This window comes from Macrobrachium nipponense, chromosome 12, assembly GCF_015104395.2.
Source record: "Macrobrachium nipponense isolate FS-2020 chromosome 12, ASM1510439v2, whole genome shotgun sequence".
Taxonomy (NCBI): domain Eukaryota; kingdom Metazoa; phylum Arthropoda; class Malacostraca; order Decapoda; family Palaemonidae; genus Macrobrachium; species Macrobrachium nipponense.
The window spans coordinates 66628119-66646397 of NC_087205.1; the positions used below are offsets into that span (position 1 = coordinate 66628119).

General features: G+C 39.6%; 1 protein-coding gene across 3 annotated transcripts in view; it reads left to right on the plus strand.

The window, feature by feature from the left end:
• LOC135224567 (protein dimmed-like) overlaps positions 1–18279 on the plus strand; it is a 97290-nt gene that overhangs the window by 53676 nt on the left and 25335 nt on the right. For all 3 annotated transcript variants that reach the window (XM_064263677.1, XM_064263675.1, XM_064263678.1), the window contains exon 3: positions 6433–6560. In XM_064263677.1, the coding sequence (XP_064119747.1) occupies positions 6433–6560 (128 nt within the window). The remainder of the gene's footprint in view (positions 1–6432; positions 6561–18279) is intronic.

Genomic DNA, 18279 nt, shown 5'->3' on the forward strand with positions numbered 1-18279 from the left:
ATCTATCATTAGAGAATAACTGAAGAAAACGTAAAACGTCTTCGCTAACCTGTTATTCGTTGTAAAAAAACGAATTCTCAAAACATCAGATCGGAAGTTCGTGAGGCAATTACATCACAGGAAGAAGTCTCGAGAAACTTGACATTTCCCCGTCTCAGGAAGAGCTCTCGGAAATCTGGAAAATGATTGATGTTGGTTTGATGGAAGAAGCGCTCAGTAATGAACAAGTGAAGTTAAACCAACGGAGTTGAACTCTCAATTCGAATTTGATGAATGTTTTTATGAATGAATTTGATTTTGAAAATTCGTGGCTGAAAATCGTAACAGCCTAAAAACCAAATTTCTTATATGGATAAGGTCGCCAGCTTTCCCTTTCTATAAGAACGCAAGTCAATTTTGAAGCTAGGTAAATATACAACTTTATTCAAGAAAAACGAAAACCAAGTTGATAAACTTTGATACTAGTGTGTTAAAATATGCCGGGCATATAACAAGTCATTCATGTTGCTTTTGAAATGACTCCTTATTAAGAAAATGAATCACTTTAGATAGATTTGTTTCCAAGTGACCTCGACGATTTGTCAAGTGACTCAGAAACTGGAGAATGTTTCGACAAACACTCTGGTCTACCAATATCAAATTTTAGTTTCTGTTGATATCATTGATAATCCGCTTACTACTGTACATTGCTTCATCGGAATGAAACGCTGTTTGACCAATGACGATTGCCTATTCTTATCAAGATTCTCTCTCTCTCTCTCTCTCTCTCTCTCTCTCTCTCACACACACACACACACACAAACTGTTTGAATATGAAAATAATGAAAACAATGATTAATTACTATGTTTCTCAAACGAGGCATATGATGCATTAAAGTAGACTTGGTATTCATATTGCTCGAATTATGATGAAATCGTTGATCTTGGATTGTTCACGAACAAGAAAATTATTTTGAAATGAACTTTTGCAGTCGTCACTTTCGTTCTCTCTTATTTCCTGGCGCGTCGTCGTGACCTAACACAAGTGGAAATAGTGTGAAGATGCTGGGTTGACATCCCAGATCAAACATTTCATATATATGCAACTGCTTCTATGAAGAAAATATAATGCAACATTTCTTTAGAAGATGCGATGAAGTGAAGTCTTCGGTTTTAGTTACCAGACTTCATATATTTTTCATAGCCTATAAGTTTGACATATATCTGGCAAAAGCAACATTATTTTAATGTCGATTGCATCAACGAAATGAAAAGCATTTTCCATTGACCTCTGTAATCGGTTTTCTTCTCGTAATTATATTTGGTATTAAATAAGTAAAAAATTAGGAGTTTTCTGTACAGTATATAATGCAGATTTGAGCCGTGGCCATCAAGCTTTCAGCCACGACCTGGTGGTGGCCTGTTCTATAGTGTTGCCAGACGCACGACTAGGGCTAACTTTAATCTTAAATAAAATTGAAACTACTGAGAATAGAGGGCTGTAATTGGCATGTTTGATGGTTGGAGGGTGGATGATCAACATACCAATTTGCAGCCCTCTAGCCTCAGTAGTTTTTAAAATCTGAGGGCGGACAGCAAACGTACGGACGGAGAGACAATGCCATTTCAGTAGCTTTCTTTTACAGAAAACTATAACGGATTTGTTCCTGATAACTGCAGCAAGAGAAAAAGAGGGGTCGTTCGACGTAACAAGAAAATAAACCAATCATGTCAAGACGTGACAGAGTTTGATGTGAACTTTATGTAGAGTACGTCCATAACGTTGCTTGCCCCTCGGGTATCTGTTGTATTTGAATAGTTGTGACTTCTTTGTGCCAGGGTTGCCGTTTTGAGGAATTTCGTCTACAACTGTGGCTTTCTGGTGACATCAACCCTCCGTGGCTTTTCCAGCCACAGGCCACGGCAATGAGGAATAAAATTCTTCACTTTGCCTTTTTATGTTTTATTATGAAAATAAAGTTATAAACATATCCTGCTTATTTCTGCATGTGACAGGTCTAAAATCAATGAGAAAACGTATAATTTACTGTATATCGAGCTACAATATCATTGACGTCCTAAGTATGTGAAAAAAACGTTTGTTGAAAGTTTGTGAAGCACTCACCTAAAAAGTGCCTTCGTGAGCTGAGATGAACTGCGTAATTGAAGCTCACGAACGGTCGCTTCCAACTACGATTTCTTTGAAAATCAGAACTGCGTATGGTAACACTGCCAAAAGCCACTGTTGTGAAGAAAAAACGGCAACACTGCAGTGAGTTTGTGCCACGGAAATCGAGAGAAGTGACCTGAGAGTCCCTCAGTCCCTTTTGCCTCGGGAACTTGCTTCGGTTCCGCTTCCGGACTCTGAAACTCTTTCCGTTCCTTATGTTTGAAAGGGTCTGGGTGACTTTTCCAAAGGACTTCCATCATTTACAATATGTCTCACTTACGGAGAAAAGTCAGAATTGGGGTTGATAGATCTTTATCACTCACGGAGAAAGTCGGGAGAGAAGGCGACGCACCGGTAGTACTGGAAGAGACGCCCCTTGACCTGCATAGTAGGCGCGGGAAAACGGCATTTTGATTAAGTGGAGGAGGAAAAAAACCTAGCATGAGAGAAAGTGAAGATGATGCAGGGAGTAGATTTATCCAAAAGAAAAACCTATTAGGGGCTGGTGCTGCCAGTGCACCTCACACGGTGCAATGTAGGCATTACTTAAGGTTCATTGCAGCTTCCTTTCGGCCCCTAGCTGCAACATGTTTTATTTTTTTTCCTGTACCTCCATTCATCTTCTCTTCCATTCTACTTTCCACCCTCTCCTAACAATTGATTCATAGTCCAACTGCTTTGATGTTTTCCTCCTGTTAAACCTCTCAAACTACTTTACTGTCAATTTCCGTTTCAGCGCTGAATGAGGTGACTTCATAGGTCCCAGCGCTTGGCCTTTGGCCTAAATTCTATAGTCTGTGCCAAAAGAAAAAGGTGAATGTCCTTAAACGTACGAGTTGATGGATTTCCTTTCTTACTTAGAGGAAAAGTAAAGAAAGACAAACTACTGAATGGCCCGGAAATGTCAATAGAGACCTTAAAAGATGACTGAGTCCAGTGGGAAGGATGACAATACAATGGTTCGATTTGAAAGCCGGTCTTCCACAGTCGATAATTGCCCTGGAGAACCGAAGTAGAAAAAAAGATATGCTAAACCTCGGCAGGTGAGATTATGATGAAACTTTGATTACATGGACGAGGAAAAGAATTTTAGATATCAAAATAATAAAGGACTGGACGCAGAACTATCAATTTGAATTGTGCAATATCTCCCAATAAAAGTGTGAAGTAATATAAAATGAGAAGGCGCTGGATTCCAGTTTTGCAAATTATTATCAGTCAAAAGCAATAAAGAATCATCTGTAGCTAGGCATAGGCTTGCAAAATAAACTTTCACAGCCTATAAAAATATAGGTGCGTAAAAACAGCCTATGGATACATTTATAAAAATACAACCAGTATTATTAGAAGTACTACAGCAACAGCCACGTGCTTTACAGAGGTACTGATAGCATAGCCTCTCTAGAACCTAAGAGTGCTGTGTTGATACTGTAGAGCTACCAAGTTTTAATAGTAACGTTGTCTACGTGTTGAGGTGCAGACGCTCTAAGTTCCAGTGGAATTTCTCTCCTGACTGACCAAACGGGAGATCTCCTCGCAGTGATCGAAATCGTAATAGGAACTGTTAGGAATAATGAAGTCGCCACTTCAAGCTATTCGTCGGAAAGTTGAAGACCCCAGAAAGATAGTATTTTAATAATGATCGATTGTAGATTGTGAAACCTAGCAGTAACCCCATTTCACATCTGGGTGGAATAAAATAATCGTTGCAATGAGCCTAGCGTCATTTTTATTGATCCTCTTATTGTTTTTTAAAACAATCTTGCCACTGGTAAAAGCTAGAATCAGCAATGGTCCTAGAACATTACCATGGAAGAACAGCCTAGAAGGTAGCTTTTGGTTCACTGATAGGTCATCAACAAGAACTTCTGTTATTGTCATTTGAAAATCTGTACGTGCACAAAGTACAGATCTTATAACACCTCCAGTGTTTGTATCCATAGCCATGGGTGGTGATGTCAGGGTCTTGTTGTTTGTTTGCTTGTATGGTGTTTTTACGTTGCATGAACCAGTGGTTCAGCAACGGAATGTCAGGGTCTTGGTGTCACTAGTAACCTCTCAAAGGGGCATCACGAGTGCTTTCTCTAGGCAGATTTTCTATCATGAAGCTGTCTGAATTTAAGGCATTTACACAGGAGATTGATTTTAGCAACCTTAGCGATCACTATATGTGTGAAGTTTCCCCTGTAGTTTTCACAGTTTGTGCTAAAACGTCTCTTTGCACTAGGCCTTTCATGAGGCAATTCCAGATCATTTGGATCGTTTCTACTATTCTGAAGTTGAAACAGAAAAGCAATGTGTGCAGAGTCTAAAAGAGAGGACCACAAGTCATTTTTGGAAATTTGTAATAAATGTCAAAGTCTCCAACCCAACTGTTAGACCATATAGAATCGATATAATGACCCTACTGTAGACAGAAACGCAAATTTTTAATGAGTTATGGCTTGGATATAAGCATAGAAGGAAGAAGGCCCTACCAAAAACGTTTTTGCATTATGCGCAGATCCTGTGTAACTGTTTCCCCGAGTACCGGGACCTTTCCCTGAAAAAAAAAAAAAAAAAAAAAAAAAAAAAAAAAAAAAAACGGGACGCCATATTTCAAACACTAACCATAGAATTTTCTTGAAAATGATCTCATTACATTTCCCACAACCAAATGACGACTCTTACCTTAACCTAACCTGGAAAAGCAAAAAAACCGGGGCTATTGCAATACTAGCATACATCTCAGGAATTTGCACTCCGGGTTCACTGTAGGCATTCCTTAAGGTTCTTTGCAGTGTCCCTTCGGCCCCTAACTGCAACTCTTTCATTCCCTTTTCTGTACCTCCGTTCATATTCTCTTTATTCCATCCTATATCCATCCTCTCTTACAATATTTTTCGTAGTGCAACTGTGAGGTTTTCCTCCTGTCACACCTTTCAAACCTCCTTGACTCTTAATTTTCCTTTCAGCGCTGCATGACCTCATAGGTCCTAGCGCTTTGCCTTTGGCTTAAATTTTATATTCCTATCCTATCCTTGTATCCGGGACTACTTTTTGTACTTCCCATAGATCATTTCCGTGCAACGTATAAACCATTACCATAGTAGCTTTGCGATCTGTTCAAGGTTTCACGGCTACGAACTCAGGTTGCTCATCATATCAGTACTTTTCGTAATCGGCTTTGTTGATGTTAGAGTGAGGGTCGGCCTTCACGATAATGTTCGTTGTACTACTTGGCTATAGTAGATTCACATCAACCGTGCATTTGAAGATCTAGGCCCTTCCCTCACGACGCTCCTGATTGGCTGATGATAAGCCAATCACACGCTGGAAACTCTCAGTCTCTCTCGAGAGTTCACGTAGGCAGGATATATGTTCCACCTCTCCTGAAAACTCTCAGTCTCTCCTGAAAGACCTATACCTCAGAAGAGATGGAACATACATCCTACCTATGTGAACTCTCTCGAGAGACTGAGAGTTTCCAGCCCTGTGATTGGCTTATCAACAGCCAATCAAGATTTGATGTCTAGGGACTGGCCTAGACATCAAATGCACGGCTGATGTGAATCTACTATGGTTCATCCCAGCGTTGCGCATCTGAACGGTCCAACGGCGTATCTTTTCGCGAAGCCGGCCGGCAGTATGTGACCTGGTTTTCGGTCAGTTTGGAATGATGCTGCAGTGGCCATCTTTAAGCGAATGCTTCAATCCAGTTCACTTGGCGGAAATATTAGCGAGTCTCTGGCGTCTTCAATTTCTTCTGATGCCGCTTAATGGTATAAACAAGCTTTCTGACAGTTGTGTGTGTATGTGTGTGCATGTGTGTGTGCGCGTGGGGTTCTAATTTTGGTTAAGAAGGAAGGACGAAATATGCCTGTAAAATACGGTACTAAAGGTTGAACGTTTAAAATTTATGTAAAGCTATAAGAAATAACAATACCGACATCCCAACTTATCGCAGAATAAGTCAGGTTATGGCGACAGAAATCCCAAAAGTTTATCTTGGCGCAACTTGCAAAACACGTGGTCAATAAACTCCTGCATCTAATTCTTGCGCAAGAAGATTTTCATCTTTCTTGTACAGTAACTCCTGTAACTCGATAAGGATTCCCAGACGGATTGGTAAAGGACGGTGTGTTGTGTAATATGTAATGTAACGCTTCTTAGCTGTCTGTACCTCCAATTATAGGTTCATCTCCCTTTCTTAAGGGTGACTAAATCTTTGACATTTGTGTGTTATGTATTTCTGTCTATAACTATGAAAGTGTAACTTGTCTCATACTGACCAATGCTTTCAGGATGCGAGGCACAACCTTCGTCGGCGGCCTTTGGAACGGAGACAAAGTGGAAGAGGAGGAGGTCGATGTGGAGGTCCAGTTTGCGGCCCTCATTCCCGGCTCTCATCACTCGGCGCAGAGGACGCGAGGTACGACGCTAGGGCGGCGGAGAGGCCTCCCTCCCTCGGCCACACCCTCATCCTACCCCCTCCCACCCCTAACCAACCACCCTTCCCCTCTCCTCTCAGTTTGTGACCGGGAGGCCAGGTCTTCTTGCATGACAAGTCATTGCTAACTTTCATTTCCTTTTTTTTGTATTGGTTTTTATTTGATTTTTTTAATCTCTCTCTCTCTCTCTCTCTCTCTCTCTCTCTCTCTCTCTCTCTCTCTCTCTCTCTCCATCTAGCGTTCCAGATGAAGCGTGAAAATAGCGTTTTAATGAGCCGAGATGGAGCAAAACTCACGGAAAAGATTCGATTCTCTCTCCTCTCTTGCCTTAGCGGAGGCGACTCGCCAGCATGATAGAACCGTTCATTTTCTGATTCCCTTATTTCCCACGAGTCTCTGCCATCTTGAACTCAAGCTTAGGTATTTTTTGAATATCAGGGAAAAAGATCGTAGAAAATGCTGAAACTGACCGTGATTCAATACTCTGTGTTGTATTATGCTCTCATTTCCGGAGCCAAAAATCGAGTTTCAATCTATAAGTAAGAGATTTATCTGTATCTTCTCATGATCCAATCGCCAGCTTTTCATGAAGTTCTCTTAATTGGTTAGGACCAAAACAGGAAATGAAACGAGGACCTGATTCACAGCGTAGTTACTAAACTGTGGGAACAACCATATGCACCAAGTAAAAAGTCGTATTAGAATTAGAGAACAAAGAACGTAAGAAAGAAGAAGAAGAAAAAACAGAGCGCTTTGGGTGCTTGAGTCAGTGATTGTAGAATCGAGAAACGCTCCAGATTTTGCGGGAGGCGCCGTCATGGGTTGACATCGAAAGCTTTGCCTTCATCTCAACGATGAATGCTGTAGACAAAAACTACTCTAAAAAAAGAGTCTCATTCCATGAATGATTTGCATCACTCAATGAAGATGACTTTGATGAGAGTATCACCACAAAATCGAATACGAGCCCGACAATTCCTCGCGAAGGAAAACTTGGCCTAAGAGTGCACGGAGCTGGGACCTGCGTCAGAAGCAAGAGGAGGAGGTGGAAGGCGATGCAGTGGAATCCAGTGAGATGCACAGGGCGGGGATGGGGGTGGGGAAGAGCTGAGGGGAGGGGAGGGGAGGGGAGGGTCGAGAGAAATACAGACCTCTGCGAGAAGCGACCACACCCCTTTTGCCCTGAAGACTCCCTTCTTCTGCTCCGAAGGATGCGTTTGGGAAGACGGGAGCACCTCGCACACAGCAACGTATTGCCATCCCTCTAATACTTGTTACCGACACAAAAAAACCGCGGAGAATTTCAAGTTTTTATTCTTCTTCCTACCATGAAAAAGTTTCACGTTTATGAATTCAATGCCGACCTGAATTTTTTTGTAAGTTTTTTCAAGAAAAGTCATATGGGTATATTTTATAAGGGCGTTCGACATTTCAGTTTTTCATTCGTTTCGCAAAAAACCTGACATATTATTTCACTAGTCGAGAACAGGTTGCAGTCGAACATTTAGAAAGAGGATATCTCAGCAAGTTATTTTCAGCTACATATTCTTTATGACAACACTATTATTTTTTTTACTGACTCGGTGAAGGAATAGTATTCTAGAAATGCAAGTAAAGACTGTACATGGTAGAAGTATGCTTGGTCGCCAAATTTGGAAATGAAATTCGAAAGTAGTTCGTTCAGGTAGAATCATCAAAGGTTTCAATTTGACAGGCGTATGTAAGGCAGAGTCGATACCAACTGTATTACAGTCACTGTATTACAGCGGAATAGTGAATTGGATATTAAACGAAATTTATAGCTTAATATTTGCGAATAGAAAATACTTCGGTCTATACAATAAAAGTTCACACACACACATACATATACGTAGATAGACAGATAGATAGATAGGTATACACATGTATACATACATACACTACACACACACACACACACACATATTATGTTTTTTTTCCTTCGTGGCAAAAAACCCTTTATATATATATATTATATATATATATATATATATATGTGTGTGTGTGTGTGTGTGTGTGTGTGTGTGTAGTATATGTATGTATACATGTGCATATCTATCTATCTTCTATCTATATATATGTGTGTGTGTGTGCGATTAAATATATGAAAATAATGAACATATATATACATGTATATATATGTATCTGTATAATCTTGTGGTAATCAGCGTATCCAAAAAAAAAAAGTGCGAAAAGTCGGGTAGTTAAAAGGCCACTGTGGCCAATGAGCAAGAGCTAAACTATATAGGCGTAGTAAGTCCGTCCTTTCGGGAAGTAGTTAATTTTTCCTCCTTGCTGGACCATCACCTCTCGTGCATTAGTTCGAATCCAGGTAAAAATGCTTGTCGTTAGTTATATGCTTATCAGAAACTGTGCGAGGAAGCCGAAGGGTTAGGAGGTCACTATGGGTACGAAATAAATCCATATATTTCTGGAAAAAATTATCATTAAATTCTCTCTCTCTCTCTCTCTCTCTCTCTCCTCTCTCTCTCCTCTCTCTCTCTCTCTCTCTCTCTCTCTATATATATATATATATATATATATATATATATATATATATATATGCATGTGCAGGCGCGTGTGTGGCAATCACCTCATACATGCATATGACTATCGATTTCAGATGGATTTGACAATGGCTGACTAGGCCCCATAGCACAATTACGTAACAAGGTTTTTGCGGTTATCACTTTCTAGGCTACAATATATACACTATATATAATATATATATATATCTATATATATATATATTATATATATATATATTTTTATATATATAATATATATATATATATATATATATAGCCTAGAGCGCGAACACTGCTGAAACCATATGAAGCAAAAGTGCAATCGGTCGAGTCAGACTTAGTCGGAAGCATGTGAATTCGATGTCTGTAGCGAGTATGAGGCGAATTGGATGGAACTAAGGGCCGAGTTTGTGGTGAAGTGTGTTTGTGGGTCTTGGCTGTGGAGGATCCTTCCTCGCTCATTGGTCTGAATCTTATCACGGAAGGTGAAAGCTGCTTTGCTTATTTCCCGCTCAAATGGAACCGCATCCAGAAAGTGCGGAGAAGCCCAGAGGTTAAAGAGGTCCTTTTGGCTGATAGTATAGACCTGAATTTTTATTCAATAAGAGGTAGGTCTGGCTGATAGGAAATGTATAGACCTGAATTTTTATTTGATAAGAGGTAATTGTGGCTGATAGAAAATGGATGGATCTGAATTTTTATTCAAATGTATTAAAGGTCTCTCTAGTGTCAGTAAGAGCAAAACATTTGAAAGAATGGATGAGAAGGAGACTCTGTTACAGCCAAGGAAAGAGTGGAAACTTTGTCAAGGGTATAAGCATTTATGTGCCTAGGAAGTCATTCATAATCTCAAGGTGCTATGCGATTCAATCACTTTCTCCTTAATTACCGGAAATGATTCCAGGATTTAGATCATAGTTTTTCTTTCTTACTTTTTTCTTACTATTGTGTTCCATAACGTCATTATCATAGTACGACGTAAGATGCACTGCGTAACATGTCACGTTGTAAATGACAGATTTGGAGGTTCATCGTTCATGACATCGGCTTCGTTTTTTTTTTTTTTTTTTTTTTATGGTGCTTGCCAGACGAGAAACAGCCTTTGATATTTCACAGAGAAAAGCCACGCACGTAGAGATTCGTCTGCTCAAACGAATCCAGGTAAAACAAAGTCACGGATAAAAAGTGACAGAAAAAAATCACTTGAAAAAAAGTCTCACAAAATTTTAACCCTGGATATATCCGTGTATCACCTTTGCGGCGGGTTCAGTACAAACCCGTTTAAAACACAAACAAAAGACTGTAAACATCATAAAGATGATGACCTCCAAGAAACATTGTGACTTTTTCCATGTGACTTTATTATCTACCACCGTAGATTATGACTATTTTTTCCTGTGACTTTTTCCCAGCCAAAATTGAATATTTTTTCCTGTGATTTTTTTCCTACTAAAATTGACTATTTTTTCCTGTGACTTTTTTTCCAGCCAAAATTGACTATTTTTTCCATGTGACTTTTTTCATAGCCAAAATTTACTACTTTTTCCTGACTTTTTTCCCAGGCAAAAATAACCATTTTTTCCTGTGGCTTTTTTCCTAGCCAAAATTGACTAGTTTTTCCTGACTTCTTTCCTAGCCAAAATTGACTATTTTTTCTGCGTGACTTTTTTCTTAGCCAAAATTGACTTTCTTCCTGTTACTTTTTTCCTAGCCAAAATTGACTATTTTTTCCGTGTGACTTTTTTCCTAGCCAAAATTGACTATTTTTCCCTGTGACTTTTTTTCCAGCTAAAATTGACTATTTTTCCCTGTGACTTTTTCCCCAGCTAAAATTGACTATTTTTTCCGTATGATTTTTTTCTAGCCAAAATTGACTATTTTTCCCTGTGACTTTTTTTCCCAGCCAAAATTGACTATTTTTTCATGTGACTTTTTTCCCAGCCAAAATTGACTATTTTTTCATGTGACTTTTTTCCCAGCCAAAATTGACTATTTTTTCCGTGTGATTTTTTCCTAGCCAAAATTAACTATTTTTCCTTGTGACTTTATATCCGGCCACCGTTCTAACAGCCCTGTCTGTTTGCCAACCTTAGGAAAAGTCCTTTGCTTCAGCCACGGTTGGTGTTGGTGTAATCGAAGCGTTTCTGTAATTTATTATGATTCCGGGAAGAGAAAGAGATCATGTGTAGTACTCATGCTATTGCTTTTGTAATACTAAATTAGGTTTTGTGTAGCAAAAAGGATAAACGAAGAGCGAGCGACACGGGGTGTTATCAAATATAATAATGATGATCATATTATTATAATTATTTTTAAAATAATTTAACAAGGCCACTGATCTCATAACAACTCCCATACAGCAAGATAAAACATAACCAAAAAATGAAAAATAAATAAATAAATAAATGAATAAATTAATTAATAAATAAATAAATAAATAAATTAATTAAATTAATAATAAATAAATAAATAAATAAATAAATAAATAAATAAAGAAAGAAAGAGATAAAAATCTTTGAATTCCCCAACCATCAGACTTTTTTTTTTATTATCGAACATTATAATTAAAACCGACTGATTGTTGGGGAATTCAAAGCTCAAATGCTGCTATCAACCGTGGAAATGGCATAATTATCAGCCGCTTAATTGAAAAGCTGCTAAAACTGATAGAAATGGGTTATAATTCAGCTCTGAACATTGACCCGAAACTCCACTATATTAAGTGTACGATTTTCCCTGTAAAATAAGAGAATAATAAATATCGGGCATTTTATATTGATGTTACTCATTTTTAGTCTTTTATGAGTAACAAATAATCTGAATTGTACTGTTGATATAGACCGCAGTAGAGGGAAATTTTAAGCTGATTTCGATTTGATTACTCTGGACAAGAGGCATTTCTTTATTTATGGAAAAGTTTGCAGTTGACTGTACAGATGCGAAATATAGTTCTTACTTTGTAAACTTATGAAAGATTATCGTGTATTGACTATCAATGATCTGCAAAATGGATTTGAAACGTTTAATATCCCGGAAGTGGTCATTCTGCCTCTCCAGAGGAAAGACGTCCAAATTTGGTCGTTTAGTAAATGAATAGAAGAGTTGTTATTCTGAAGTTATGAACTGGTGTGATTTTATCTGGGAAGCTATTCATTCTCTTCTATTAATACCTGCAGTTTTCTCATAGGAAGTCTATGATATTAAAGTGAGTGGGGCCTATTTTACTGCTATGATTGTAACGACAACGGTGCTCTTATGGAAGCGTTTAATGATTTTTATTCATAAGGATAGTCGGAACGATATTTTGTGAATATTCAACATGCTCCATGAAAGCACAAGGAAGATATAGCGATAAATCACTTATAAAATATTTTTTGGTCTATGTTGTTTTTATAATGTAAAATGAGGCTCTTGTACGAGAAAGGTCAATAACAAATAATTTAAGTGGAAATATTCATACAAACATTTTTACTTCAGCGAACTCTGCTGCGATAGTTCATCTAGTTTTTCTTTCCATGAGAGAGTACAGCTAATATTTGAAATGTTCTCTTATGAAAGTTTGGTGGAATGGAATATAGCATTTAAACCAAAGGCCAAGTACTGGGACCTATGAAGTCATTCAGCACTGGCAGGGAAATTGAGAGTAGGTAGGTTTGAAAGGTGTAACAGGAGGGAAACCTCACAGTTGCACAATGAAACAAGTGTTAGGAGATGGTGGATAGTAAGATGGAAAAGAGGATATGAATGGAGGAAGATTAAAAGAAATGAAAGGGGGGTTGCAGCTCGGGGCCGAAGGTACGAAGGTTTGTTATTAAATATAGTGTACTATGCTGACACCAGTACTACTATGATAAAGCCTCGATGACATTTCATAAACGCCAAGAAGTTTACACAGTCAAATGAGATAAAGGCAACTTCGAAGATCAGTGCCTCCGGGCCTGTCACTTCAGCACTTTGGCACTCCGCACAACTCCTCTTGCAAATGGAGATCATAAGGGATTCCACATTCTACCAGGCTTGATTTATTTGCTGTTCCTAGCAGTTGCGGTCATCTTTGTGCCCATGCGTTTCATTCCTGATAAAATCATGTCGTGGATATTTTGTCACGTGCTCCCTGCTTTCTTAAGAACAGGGTAAGTTTTACCTCATTAACTGCTGAAGCAGTGCTGGAACTATCATGTATAAAGACCACAAACTTTCCTCAGAGGTTGTAGTCACTATCTGACACCTCAGACAGCTACTGCTTGGGTATTGTGAATGTTCTCGTGATATATTCACATGAACTCTTCATGCCAGACTGACGTCTTTGCTTTGTAATAGAATTGCCAAATAACATCACACTCTGGAAGCGTGGAAAGCCAGGATTAAATGTCTTTTTATATCTGGTCTTCTGCATAGAACTGCCTCATGCAGGGGCCTGCCTGGTTGTTGCATAAAAAAACAACTGCATTGAAGTGAATTTGGGTATGATGTCTGTATCACTGGTTCCAATTACTATGGATCCCTGTCCTTCAGTAGGTCTGTACTGGGGCAAGTTAGAAAATTGTTGTGATTGTCTCTTCATGCCTACACTGGGAAACAGTATCAAGTTTAGAAGTTTTGTTTTTGGTGGGATTTCTCTCCTATGTCACTGTCATTACATTGTCTGTCCTCGTTTTTAAATGCTTTGTCCATTCTTGCTATGCTTGATGTTGAAATGAACGAACCTGCGGTACAAGATGATGTCACATAAGCCTCAAAAAAGGACTTGCCAACCAATTACCTCTGAGTATTGTTTCAGAGGATTTTATATAGACTCCATCAAGCTTGACTAGAACACAAGGGGTAATCGGTCAGTAATTGTGACTATTACTTCTCATGGATTCTGTCATAAACTCGTGGTTTATGAAGGCCAGTGTAGGAATAATTCGCCCAGAAGACCTGGCTAATTGCCTCAACCAGAGGATTGTTTCCTCTGCTACTTTCCATAAATCTCCTATGGTTAAACTGGCGAATAGATCACAAATTTCCACCACCAGGGAGTCATCTCTGAAATCCCAAGCAGTAATGACTCGGACAAGGATGGAAGGGACTCTGTCATGATACCCCATTTCTTATTTAACATTTTGATTTGAAACACAGGGCTAAGGTCAGTTTTCAGCGAATGTAAACTAGAAAACCAATTAGTAAAAATAAGACAAAAAGATTTTATTTCATAAAAAAATAAAATGAAAAAATGAATGAAACATCTTTGAAGACAGAGGCTGTGGTGTGATACACAATTCATAACATCTTTAGTGCAAGTTGTTAAATAAGCAGTCGAAATCAGTGGAAGAGTTACTCTTCGTCTCATGCTTATCCCTCTGTATTTCTTGAAAGGGAGGATTCGACGTTGTCCTGCAGTGTGCCAGTATCATGAGGGCACCGGAGAAAAGAGACCCAGGGTCGGGTGGGTATCAGTGAGGGCCAAAGAAACGGTTTGAGAAAAATTGACCACAACGCGTTCCTCTTTCCACGTGACTCATCACCTTGTGCTCGCGACGTCAAGGGCCGTCAGTGCACCTCACGGGGTGCACTGTAGGCATTACTAAAGGTTCTTTGCAGCATCCCTTGGGCCCCAAGTTGCAACCCCTTTCATTTCTTTTACTGCACCTCCTTTCATATTATCTTTTTTACATCTTGCCATCCACCCTCTCCTAACAATTATTTAAAAGTGAGAGGTTTTCATCCTGTTACACCTTTCAAACCTACGTACTCTCAATTGCCATTCCAGGGCTGAATGCCCTCATAGGTCTCAGTGTTTGGCCTGAACTCTGTATTCCATTCCATTTCATTCCACGTGACGTCAAGGGCCACACTTGAGAGGAAGTGAAAAGAGTGGAGGTTGGTCGTCCCTTTCTCGCGATGAGAATTTCCATCTTTGCCAGACACCTCAAGTCTTCAATGACGACTACATTTTCCGGGGAATTGCCGCAGCTTGCCACTTTGCAGTCAGCGAAGCGTGAAAATGAAGGTAGCTGGAAAGAGTTTCCGATTAATGGAAATGGTCTTCTCTGGGATTTTGCAAAAAAAATAAAGAGGTGGTGATTGTGAATTGGCTTCCCTGAGAAAGGCTGACGCCTGGAACCTCATGTGTGTGTGAAGGAATGAAGACAATCGGTCAGATAGACGAGAGCTGTATTGGTGACATGAAAGGAGAACAGAAATGAGTTAAAGCTGGGAATCGTATAAAAAAAAGTAAGATGAAAATGGGACAAAGTTCGAGTGATTTGCCACATCATCTTTGTAAGAAAAAAGGGGATTTTCCTAGATATTGACCCCCAAGGGTTGTATCCGGGTGCGTATCCACCTTTGCGGCGGGTTTAGTACAAGCCCGTTGGGGGATGACCGAAAACACATAAACAAAGATCCTAAAAAGGGTGGATCGGTAGGAAGTGTAGAGATTTACCTGTTGTTAAGGTAAATCTAACGGCATATCAATGTCACAGCTAGAAAGGCTGCAATTCATTGCTTCAGCGGGTATCTGAAAAATGAGTTATGATTGGCAAGATGGATTACGATGAAGCTCACCTATCATGCCCTGCTTAAGCAAGTACTTCGCCATCACGCCCAAAACCCAAGTGGCTGTCCGAAGTGCTCATAAAAGAGCAATAACCAGCGCATGATACTGATACTAGTAGCTTAAATCAAACGAGCGTCATCAGCATTCTTATTCATTCTCTTACATCATCTATTGAATCCTTCCTTAGCGGGGTTAGTGCCGTCAGTACATCTTCTGCGGTGCACTGTAGGTATTACTTAAGGTTCTTTGCAGCGTTCCTTCGGCCCAAAGCTGCAGCCCCCTTCATTTCTTTTGCTGTAACTTCGTTTACATTCTATTTCTTCCATCTTAGTTTCCACCCTCTCCTAGCAATTATTCATAGCGCAACTGCGAGGTTTTCCTCATGTTACAGCTTTCAAACCTTTTGACTACCAGTTTCCGTTTTAGCGCTGAATGACCCCATAGGTTCCAGCGCTTGGCCTTTGGCCTAAATTTTATATTCTTCTTCTATCTATTGAAACCCAGGTACAAAGCAATGCCATTATAGAACGACGAACGACGACTGGACTTACTCAGAAGAGGTTGGCCTCCAGATCACCTCCTGTATCAGCGAACAAGTTTCATTGATGACTGAAACAAAAAATGTGGGTGGGTCGGGGGCGGGGGGGGGGGGGGTGACTGGGTAGGAGAGTAGGGGAGTTGTGATCGGTGGAAGCAACGTTTCACAAATCCACTGGAATGAAAACAACAAGACCCAAACAAAGGAATATGTATGAGCATTGAAATCGACCGTGGGACGAAAAAAGAAAAACAAACTTGCCGTTGGACATAACCAATGAGAGGTGGTGGGGTTGATCCTAAAAAGTTCTTTCCAGAAAGAGAGCAAAACAACCGAAGAGAAGTGAGGGCACGAGAAGTCAGGATTAACCCTGAACGAGAACACAAAGAACTGATTTCGGACAACAAAAGCCACACCGAATTCACAATGAATGATTGACAGCCTAAGAACAGGTTTAAAGCTTATTATTTTTATTTTATGATAAAATGCCCTGATGAACTTTGCAAATACACGGACTAAATAACTAGATTATTGGCAGTAAGGACAGATTCCATTCATAAAACGACTATTGCTTAAAGTTTAAACCAACTTGTGACTTTGCTGGAATGGGGAAAAGAAAACAGGGGAAGGAGGTCGACTGATGAATATAATATTTTAAGGTTCTCTCATCTGAGCGAGAGAAAGGGAGAGAAAAACCTGGAATATTTCAAACAAGAATTATTATCGATGATTTAAAAAGAAACGACAATGACCGATCTGAATAGTTTATCTAGGATTTAAAAACGAAATAGATTTCCCAAGAAATTACTCAGTCATTAAGTCACGGACTAATGAACATGTAGACTGCGAAGGGAAGCTTGATTGTGACTAACTGATTATTGCTGCATCGGAAATACAAACAAGGCTATTATCTATTATTATAATTATTTCAGTAGCTGAAACCTATTCACACGGAACAAGCATACATGGGGGGTCATTGTTATGCATTCCAATCTTCCAAAGAATGTTGGTTTCAACCTCCCACCGGAGGCTCCACACCGCAGCAGTAACTAACTGATCGTGACAGAGAGCCATGATTTTCCAACGCCCTGAGGGGGGAACGCGAACCCGCGACAGCTGGGTGGCATACCATGACAATAACCACTATACCATAACGTATTCTGTCTTGGAAATATAACTGTTGTCTTACACCATCAAATTAGAGAGTTTGATGGGTTTCATAAAGTGAACAAAAAAATTATACCTTAGTTTTAACCAGACCACTGAGCTGCTTAACAGTTCTCCTAGAGCTGGCCCGAAGGATTAGATATTTTTACGTGGCTAGGAACCAATTTGCTACTTAGCAACGGGACCTACAGCTTATTGTGGGATCCGAACCACATTGTATCGAGAAATTCATTTCTCATCGCCAGAAATAAATTCCTCTGATTCTACGTTCATAAAGTGATTCCCTTGTTATTCCTCACTCCGTGGAATTGTGGAACAGCCTCCCAGAGGATGTCTTGCATTTGGAGCTAGAGAAATTGAAACGAAGGTGCAATGCATTACCACCCTAATACTATTTTTGAATTTTCATGCGTTTCTATCTATTTGCTAATTTATTTATTCATTTTTTATAATAAGTGGGCCCTCTTTCTGTATTTTTCCTTTACTTCCTCTATGGTCCTCGTTGGACGAGTCAGTTACGTGCTCGACTACCGATCTCATGGTCTGGGTTCGATTCCCGGCTCTGCCAACGCGAAATCAGAGGGATTTATCGCTGGCGATAGAAATTCATTTCTCGATGAGGTTCGGATCCCACAATAAGCTGTAGGTCCCGTTGCTAAGTAACCAATGGGTTCCTAGCCATGTAAAAATATCTAATCCTTCGGGCCAGCCCTAGGAGAGCTGTTAATCAGCTCAGTGGTCTGGTTAAACTAAGATACCCTAAGAGGAAGTATGCCTTAGTTTAACCAGACCACTGAGCTGATTAGCAGCTCTCCTAGGGCTGGCCCGAAGGATTAGATATTTTTACGTGGCTAGGAACCAATTGGTCACCTAGCAACCACATTATATCGAGAAATGAATTTCCATCA